The 9,670-nt window shown below is 45.9% G+C and overlaps 1 protein-coding gene across 3 annotated transcripts; it reads right to left on the bottom strand.

Annotated features, from left to right (window-relative positions):
• Positions 1-2,220: 2,220 nt before the first annotated feature.
• PUS1 (pseudouridine synthase 1) lies at positions 2,221-7,672 on the bottom strand. Of its 3 annotated transcripts, none has more exons than XM_053994217.1 (6): positions 7,649-7,672; positions 6,964-7,188; positions 5,998-6,135; positions 5,652-5,754; positions 4,706-5,403; positions 2,221-2,663 (listed from the first exon to the last, which is right to left on the bottom strand). In XM_053994217.1, exons 2-6 carry the CDS (start codon positions 7,177-7,179, stop codon positions 2,613-2,615), a joined length of 1,206 nt encoding a protein of 401 aa, XP_053850192.1. In that variant the 5' UTR covers positions 7,180-7,188; positions 7,649-7,672; the 3' UTR covers positions 2,221-2,612. The 3 variants fall into 3 exon arrangements, with proteins under 3 accessions (XP_053850192.1, XP_053850190.1, XP_053850191.1); XM_053994215.1 differs by lacking the exon at positions 7,649-7,672 and adding an exon at positions 7,481-7,584; XM_053994216.1 differs by lacking the exon at positions 7,649-7,672 and adding an exon at positions 7,477-7,561.
• Between the last annotated feature and the right edge of the window lie 1,998 nt (positions 7,673-9,670).

Here is a 9,670-nt window from a genome sequence, read left to right as displayed (position 1 = left end):
TGCACCGCCCCCACACATCATGTACTACGCCCGCACATCCCTATGACACCCCGCACCGCCCCCGCACAGCCTGACCCGCTCCGCACGCCATGTACTACGCCCGTACACCCCCGTGACATCCCGCACACCCTGCGCCGCCCCCGCGCACACCCTCGCTCCCCTCACGGCCCGGGCCCGCCGCGCTCTCCCGCAGCGCCCCCTCACGGCCGCCCCTCGCCCCGCCCCCAGCCGGCCCCGCCCCGCGCGGCGAAACCATTCGCCTCCCACCGCGGGGGGGGCACCCCCGCCAGGCGCTCCCACCCTCCACAGGGGGGAGCTGCGACCCTTAAGTATTACTATTATTATTATTATTATTATCATTATCATTATTATCATTATTATCATTATTATCATTATATTATATTAATGATATTAATATAAATTAATTATATTAATAATAATTTTATCTATTTCTTTATTTAAATTATATATTATAATATATATGTATATTGTAATTATGATATATTATATATAGATAATATATATTGTATATCTATTTTATATATTATATATTTATATATTATTATATATTTATAATATTTATAATATAATTATTATATATTTATATATTATTGTATATTATACCTATTACTTATAAATATATTTTAATATATATTCTTATATATAATATATATTTATATTATATATTCTATAATATATTATATATAATAATCTATTATATTATTATTAAAAAAATAATAATAGTAGTAGTAGTAATGGTTTTTTCTCTCTCCAAATAGATTTTCTCTTTGATTTCAACTATGGTACATATCACAGCTTTGGGGCCTTTATTTTAAGTAGATAAAGGTAAATTTTTTTCAGATTGAAAGGTACAGAGAAACGGAGCTTTGGATGGAGGATAATGCAGAGTAGGTCAATAGTATGGACCAGCAAGGGATGTAAATGAAAATCCAGGCAAAAACCCTCCCCAGGGCACTTCTACACACTTGCTCTTATAAAATAGAGCAAGGCCTTCATGATAAAATAAAAAGCTCTAAAGAAAACCCAGAAAATGAACATGGAAATCCTTTTTAAAATGACAGCTGTGCCCCCAAAAAAATCCCCCGAAGTTCCCACCAATCCAAAAAAAAATACCCTGCAAAACCAAAAGAATAATTCCAGAAGGAACCATAAAATTAAAGGCTTTGGCAAAAGACCACTAAATGTGGGAACAAAGAGTTGACTCCTCATTTTCAGTAAGTCCCATATTAAAAAGCAAGTCTCCACAGAGACTCAGCAAGAGAAATGTATCAAGTACTTGTACTAATATCCAAATTCTTGGAGTCTTGTTCCAACCCTCCAATAGTGCTCTGCAGGCTAGGAAGACAGGAGGGTGTCATTTCTTCTGCCACCTCCACACAGAATTGGAAACAAGAACCAGAAGTTAAACCACAGATGGGAAAAAGGAGCATGAACTCCAGAGTATGCAATTTCTGAAAACACAGAAAATTAAAATTGGTTCCCAGAGGATGGCAGTGCTCAGACATTGCCTCCCATATCACTGCAGACATTCCCTGTTCTGAGGAGCTCGATGGGATTGAAGAGTTCACAAACCCTGATTAAAGCCCAGAGAATTCAGCACCATTTCTTTCACACATGCCAGATCAATTCAACTCTGGATCCTGCAGATGGCTCAAGAGGATTTTGGGGTTACACCTCAGCCAGAAAAGGCCCAACTACACCTGGAGCTGGGCTTTTATATCCTTTAACCTGCTCAAGCACGAGGGCAATGCTGGGAGGGTGGCACCTCCCAAAGAAAAGGTCTTCTCTTGGAATGTATGGCTCAGTCCACATCCCAAACTGAAGCCTTCTCACTGAGTAAGGAATCATTTCTTTTAGACCTGCAAAGCTCTAGAAAACACAGAAATTTGTTTCAAAAGCAAAAGAGTTCTGCATGATAATGAGTTCCTAACCCACAGTTTCTAAATCAAAGAGCATTCTGAGTTGGTAGGGACCCTCAAGGATCACCAAGTCCAACACTTAAGTGAATGGTCCATAAAGGGATTGAATCCATCACCTTGCCATTTTTAGCACCACATTGTAATTAACTGAGTTAATCTCAGGGTCATGCATGCTATTCCATAGGAAAACCATGGATGACATGAACAATAAAAGCTTAAAAATTCAGTTTGAGTAAAGGTAAATTATTTTTAAAAAATCAAAAGCTCATGAAGTCATAACTTCATAATAAAAAGGAGTGTATTAAAATTATTTGCCCCATCTTTACGTAGAGATTATACATATTTAAAATACTATTTTCCAAGTAAACATAATAAAAACATTATTCAAATAGCAATTAAGATATCCTGCATTTCAAGATTTTTTTTAGAAAGCTGCTTTCCCACTACACTGTTTTCAAGTATATCAGTCAGGTGAATCAGTCAGTGGTATAGGAAACTTCTGGTTTTTCTGCTGCGCTGTCTTCCCCACCCAGCTTCTCCTGGGCATCCAGTTCTCATTCTCCAAGCACACAAACTCCTGTTTCACTGGATTCCTGGATTTGGAAAGGCCACTTTTTTGTAGACAAGGGGAACTGCAAGCAGCAAGGGTCCCACATCCAGCCAGCTGCTGGCTCAGTCAGAGTCATCACCACAACCATCGCTGCCTTCGAGATCGTCGCTCTTCTGCAAAGCAAAACACAAAATGCTTTGTCAGTGCTGCATTCACATCCACAGACTGACCTGAATCACAGATACTGACTTCTAACTTCTCCACAAGAAAATAGTCCTGGATCCCAACTTCATGGGTTAGACCCATCTACTATAATAAACACCTGTGGGGGTAAAGATGCTTCTTGTAACAAAAAACGTACTTGGGGTTACAATTACCAGAGAGGAAATTTCTTCTCACATTTACAACTCCGTAACTACAACCTGCAGTACTTGGGAAACTTAAAAGTGGGATAGTAACATGAAATGCTGATGTTTAAGATAAATACAAGTGAGACAAGTTAAGTGCTTTTTTATGCAAGTCCCTCAAAAGTTAAGCTTGTTACATTGTCTAAAGCCAGATTCAAGAATTTTGTCTGCTGCAGAGAATTTATGTCCAACCTACACTGCAGATAAGCCAGGGCTCATTTAACTTTGTTTAAAAGTGAAGTCAGTTGCACAAAGTAGTACTAAGGAAAAACTATAAATGTTAGAAACTTACAAGGGGACTGAAGTCAGAGTTCTTCTCTGGGAGCTACTCCTTCAGGAGTAAGGCAATATGGTACAATTAATTTGGGGGGGGTTTATGTATTTTTTTGAAACAAGTATTTTAACTGATACAATTGATATCAAAGTATTTTTATAAAGAGAAGCTAGCTTAGTATATATCTATAGTATGTATCTGTCTGTAGTTACCCTTTTTTTTTTCCCTCACCACCTCTTGCTGAAAACACCTAGTCCCACAAATTTAACACAGGCCATTCAATATCCTACTACAAAACAAATTCCAAGACATTCACACAGTTGACTTCATACCAGCAAGCACAGCTCACTGAAGTGCAAACAGCCTGCAAAATCTCAGCAGAGTCTGTCATATCATGCCTTATTTATCCTTCCCAGACAGCTTGTGCTAACTGTGATGCCAAACCCAAACTTGGTTGGGTCTATCTGCAGGGAGAAGAACTTCCCTCCTTCCAGGAATATGTCAGGGACTGGGAACCTGGCAGCACCAGGTGCTGCCAACACCACCAGGTAAAGGACTCTGAGCCACACGGTCTCTTTGGGTCCCATTTCAACAAACTAAGGTGGCTTTTGCTGTGCTCTCCTGTCACAAACACCCCTCTCACAGAGCCAGAATTCAGAAAAAATTACCACAAGTACAAAAATAACCCTGAGAAACTTATGGTATCTTGCTTGTGCTATTCAACAAGGCTCTAAGCTTTATATCACGCATTAAATGGCAGAGATATAATTTTTCTCCATCTCCAACATTCTCCGTTTGCTACACAAAATAAAGCTAATTTTAAGGATTCTGTTAAATGAAAAAAAAAAGCCATTATTTTCTTCTGAGTTGCACTACACAGAAGTTTTAGCCCTGCCCATCATTCATCCTTCAAGGACTTGCCAGCCTCTGAAATTTCCTTTTTGGCAAAAATGTATTTTACTCCTTTGTTTCTATTGCACCTCACTGCTTACAGGAGTTCCTGTTGGCACAAATCAAATTTCACAATATCCCAGTTACCCAGAAGTTGTTCTGATGGCCTATTTTGGCTCCTGGCAGATTAATTTAAAAGAGCTGGTCTTAAATCTCCCTGATCCCAAACCTTATCTGGTAACAAAAAGAGAATTAGCCCAAAATCAGAGAATACAAAAAGCCAGCAGGTATTTAAAGCAAAATTGTCAGCCTGAAACCTAGACTCCCAAACAGTTTCACAACAGCAAAGACTGGCAATGTGTCCATAATTTCTGTTGCCAGTTTATGATTATGCAAACTGCTTGTGCTTAAAGCTTTCCTTCCTCCCTCCTCAACTCCTCCCTTTAAAACCCTGCAAAAACAATGCTTTGTACAGTTCATTCCACTATCATCAAGTGCACAAAGACAGAAAAGATTATACACATTTCATACTCCAGATGACTGTCATTTCCACGGCATTTCATGGAAAACAAAAATGGAACAAAGGGAAGAGATGTTTCAACTTGACAGCTTCCATTTGTAAAATAATGGCTTCAGTCATTACCTTTGAATTTTTGTTGTTAGTTTGCATCTCAACAGCAGACGAGTTGAAGTCATGAATGGGGAGGGTTTTTAGCCAGTTTGCCATGGATTTCTCCTCCCTTTCTGTGTTGATAATGGTAGGATAGATGTACTGCTCTTTGAAAACAGCAATCTTCTCCTCCTCCTCTGTCCACTCCAGTGGCTCATGCAGCCCATCATTCCCAAAACGCCTGTTGTATTTTTCAAAGTGTACTTTCTCCAAAACCAGCCCAAGTCCTGGGGCTTTGGGGACGTCAACCTTCTCCTCTCCCCAGCTGCGTTCCATGATGGACTCAGCAGCATAACCTTTCACAATTGCTATCACCAGCCCAATCATCTTCCTGATCTGGTGCATCATGAAACTCTGACCTTTCACTTGGATCACTGCAAATTCCACGTTTTCCCTGACGAAGGGCTCTCCACAGAACATCTCCATGATGTACCTCTTGGCACTGGGGTCCCTGGGGCCCTTCTGTGAAGTGAAGTTGTGGAAGTTGTGTGTCCCTTTGTAGCAGGCCAGCAGCTGATTCACCCTTTCAAGGGTCTCCCTGTCCAGCCGATAGAGCTCCTCCTGCACATCATGGTCCTTATGGGCAAAGGCAAATGTTGGCAGCATGTAAGAGTAGGTTCTGGCATCACATTTGTTCTTGGAGTTGAACCCCCCAGTGACTCTCTTCAGGCCTGGATTTAAAAGTGACATTAGTTTTTTGAATCAGGAGGTTACAGATTGATTGTGATCTCACTCCTACCAACAAGGATATTTTTTTCAACAAAATATAAACAAAAAATAGATTTGTTCAAAAGAACCCCAATTTCAAGCTAATAGAAGCACGTTAAAACTAAACCCCTTTCAAGTAAAATTATAGAGACCTTCTGCAAGAGAAAGCCTTCCTTGAAAACATTTTTTCTGCCTATTTCAGTGCTCTTACCCAGAATTCTGATGTGAGAAGGAAGATGATTATTGATCTTTTCTAAGATGTCATCTATTAGCCAGACCTTCAGTGACACAATCTGTCCAGCTGCAGACACACCCTGTAAAAACCAAAAAAACAAAAACCCCACATAATTATGAACTTTGGAAGCTCTAGGATAACACTTGCAGAACTGAAATAACTGAATAACAAGTCTATTTGCTTGTGCTTTAATTTAATAGTGGACAAAAGGAGAAGTCTCAAGGACCATTCGCTCGCTGCTGGATCTCCCCCTGGACAATGCTTTAGCAGCAGAGGTGTGCAAACCCCAGAGTTCAGGAGAGCACAGCCCTGCCCAACCTACCTTATCTGTTCGAGCACAGCGCTGGAAAGACATCTTCTTCATATCTTCCCCGTGGTTCTCTGGGATGCATCCTGACTGGACAAGGGCAGAGACTAGGTCATCCTCAATTGTCTTGAACTGTGAAGATCCCACGTTTCTCTAAGAGGCCATATGAAGTAAAAATAAGAAATAGAACAATAAGCGGATAAATGAAGAGGGAAATTTTTTTAATCAAACATTGTTGTGAAATTCTCTAAAAGTCTTCCCTTTGCAGCCATTCTCTAACAAACCTTACTATATTTTACCAGTGTTAATAAAACATCATTCTGAGTTAGCTGTTACTGTTACAGCAAATAAGGGCTCATTTCTAATTTCACTGTGCAACACTTCTGGAGGTTCTTGATGATTCCTTCAACTGCATGAAACAGCACCAATACTGTCCCAGTGCCTGCAAGTCAACAGCTGCTGCTCCAAAACCAGCCTCTGCAAATTTTTCTTCCAGAAATTAGATTGGGTTATTTTGCTCAGTTCACCTGATGTGCCTGTAAGCATGAGGTTTACTGCTGGTGAAAAAGCCTCCTTTGTTGTATAAGCATGAAAGGCTCCCTTCCCTGTGTGCAAGATTGTCAGGTATGCTCTGGAGCTTCTGAAGTGTTTTTTTAAGTGTATGGAACTTGCAGTACACGGAGAGGAGCAGCAGATGGAGCAGGATCACCCTCTCGCTGCCAGCTCTGTGCTTCAGACCACCCTGCACAGGCAGGTCTGGTGCTATGACAAAGCAACGTCCCTAGAATTATCAGAGATGCACCACTGACCTTCTAAAATGAAGTTACTACCGATCCATTTGAACCCATTCACACACTGTTCCTGCCCTGGGTTTTCACACTGCAAATGCTCAACTGTTTCCCCACCCAGGCACTCTGACTAAACCTAAGAGACTCCAAAACAAAAAACAAGCTGGAGATGATGCTTTGCCAAACCACATACTTGCATGCCATGGTAGCCTTTCCCTGAATATGCCATCAACAGCACAATCTTCCTTTTGGGCAACTTCTTATTCTGATCCTCTGCATCTTCCTCATCCGCATCACTCTTCAATTTTTTATTCTGATGCCCGTTTTCTTCCAGCCTTTGAACCACTTCGCTGCTGCTGTTGAGTCTCTTTGTCTGGCTGGCAACCGCTGCTATCAAATCCTCAGCCATTGTAAGAACCTGCAGGGGAAACAAGCGCAGATGGGACGAGCATGAATGGCACGAACTCGGGCAGAAAGCGACAGCTCCACGCCCCGGGAGGAGAAGGCGACAGCACATGAACAAGTCGGAGGCAGCGAGCACCCCTGTTCCACCCCAGGCCATTCACCATTCCCTGGAGGAGGCAGCCAGGGCCTGCGCTGCCGGGACACCCGGCGGGCCGGCTGGGAAGGCCGGCAGGGCGAGCGGCGATGGCCCCGCCCGGCCTGACCCGTTCCCAGAGCGGGGCAGGGCAGGGCCCGGCAGTACCTACGCTGCGCTGCCGCCGCCGCCACGGCCCGGCGCACGCCGCGCTGCCCGGGGCGGAGGAGCCGCAGCTCACGACCCGGAGCCCCCACCGCAGCATCGCCCCCGGAGCCGCCGGGCGGGAGCGGCCGCGCCCGCCGCCCTCAGCCCCGCGCCCGCCGCCGCCGCCACTTACGCGGGCGCTGCGCAGCGACGGCGCCGCGCGGGACGCACACGCGCGCGGTACGGCGGCCGCGCGGGGACACGGCGGGGAGGGCGGAGGCAGCGGGCGCCGTGAGGGCAGCGGGGCGGGCTGAGGGGAGCGCCGTCCGTACAGCAAACCGAGCCCTTCCCGGAGCTCCCTCTGAGTGGGAAAAGGGATGGCGTGTAGAGCCAGCTCTGCTCCGGGGTTCCCAGCCTGGAGAGCCCGCCGTGCTCCGGTGCTGGCGGTGACCGGGGTGGGGGTATTGCCCCGCTCAGCCCCAACTCCTCCACACGGGTTCCAACACACCCCAAAACTGTCATTTCGTTAAATCGCGGAAAAGCAGGGAAAAAGGCAAGCTAACATTCCGGCGGTACGTGGTGGCTGTGCAAGTAAAGCAGCCCATTTTTCCTTATCCACGGGGAAACCGGCGCTGACAGCGCTGCAGTCCCAGTGAGGCGAGGACAAGGGGAAGGAATAGTCCACGAGGCACACAGCTCACGGTTCCCTTCCCAGAGCGATGTCACATCGGTCCCCCTTTCCACACACCTTCTCTTTGTGCCGGTGTCAAGCATGGGCACCTCTGGCTCCACTTCCCCTCAGCTTTTCCTCCAGGCAGCTCGCTCAGGCAATCCTTGTGCTCATGTTTCGTGCAGGAAGTTTTATCTGCAGTCATGCCCTTCATGGGGAAGCCGAGCTCAACAGAGGCCCTTACCAGGCCACAGCATGTACCTCCCAAAAAGCCAAATGCACCTGGAACAGTTTTTTGCTCCAGTGCTCTGTAGGACTGGGGAGGACCCAGTGGAGACGTGAGTTCCCTGGCACGTTGTGAGATTGTTGTAGGAGAGCTCCGTTTATACATCCAGATGGAACATGAAAAGGTTGACACTTCTAAGCGGGCCAGATTGTCACAGACCTGTTATTTCAGTTAATAAGGGGAAGAAATGCAGCACGTCCTTTTCCGGACTGACACTTCTAAGTTATTTCAGGAGTGGGATTGAGCCAAGGGAAGATTTATCACAGGGTCCCAGCTGCACTTTGCTTAGAGAAGTGATAAAAGATGGCCTGCCATAGTGCAGTGCTGCTGCCAAGGGAAACAGGAATACAAATTTCTCTATCACTGCAACCAGAGTGTCTGAATCTCTTTTTGCCTCATTTCCTTAGGAAGTGGAGCTTATGCAATTGTCTGTCTACCACATCCCTTCCTCCTCCTTCCCTGCCCTGATTTCTGAGGGCTCATTTGGCTCAATTTGGCTAAAGTGAGAGAAGGAAGAAGGCACCAGTCAATATGGAAAACAGTGATGGGATAGGAGAAAGACTTGCATGGATATCCCATAAGGGAAAAAGCTTTGGTATCCCAGCTCCTTCCCCTTCTAAGAGCAGCCAAGAAGCTTCAAAACAGGCAGCACAAGCCGTGCTCTTAACCTGCCACAGCACACACTACCTTTTCCTCTTTTTTTACTTACCTATTTTATCTTGAGACACCTATGTATAATTTATCTATTTTATCTTGCTACCAAAAGCAAGGGGAAATCGAAGTGACTCGCCAGAGTGGGGAGAGTCAGACCCTCAGGAGGTCCCGAGTTGGCTCAGCACTGAAATCAGCATCGTCAGAGCTCTCCAGGTGCCAGACACCTGGGGCCTCACAGACACCTGGCCTTTGTGAGCGGGCAGCAGAATGGCTGCAGAACGGGGGGCTGGCATGCTTTTTGAGGCGGTTCATTTAATTCTCCGAGTAATGTCAGCGCCGCTCCTCACCCCACGTTGCGCCCGGGCGGCGGCCGCCTGCAGATGGGGCTCTGGCAACGCGCACCGCCACCTCCCCGCCGTGCCCTGGGAACAGCCACAGCCCTGGCCACACAGCTGTCCCCTGCCAGGCAGCCACCTCTGGCACTCCTCCCACTCCTCCCAGCCCGGGGACACTGCGGGCTGTCCCCTCCGCCTGGCAGGGCAGGACCCATGGCCCCACTGCAGCTGGCTGTCCCCTCCCTGAGCAGCCCATGGCCCCACTGCAGC

Source organism: Vidua macroura, chromosome 18 (genome assembly GCF_024509145.1).
Source record: "Vidua macroura isolate BioBank_ID:100142 chromosome 18, ASM2450914v1, whole genome shotgun sequence".
NCBI lineage: Eukaryota > Metazoa > Chordata > Aves > Passeriformes > Viduidae > Vidua > Vidua macroura.
Note: the sequence above shows the minus strand (reverse complement) of the source record. Positions and strands in the feature narration are given on the sequence as shown.

Bases quoted from the DNA above. Each gene is read 5' to 3' on its own strand.
- PUS1 (XM_053994215.1), bottom strand. From the start codon at position 7,573: ATGCTGCGGTGGGGGCTCCGGGTCGTGAGCTGCGGCTCCTCCGCCCCG. The intron at 6,136-6,963 runs GTATGTGGTTTG...ATGGCCTCTTAG, and splicing joins AAGGCTACCATGGCATGCAA to AGAAACGTGGGATCTTCACA. The intron at 5,404-5,651 runs GTAAGAGCACTG...TTTTAAATCCAG, and splicing joins TTCTCACATCAGAATTCTGG to GCCTGAAGAGAGTCACTGGG.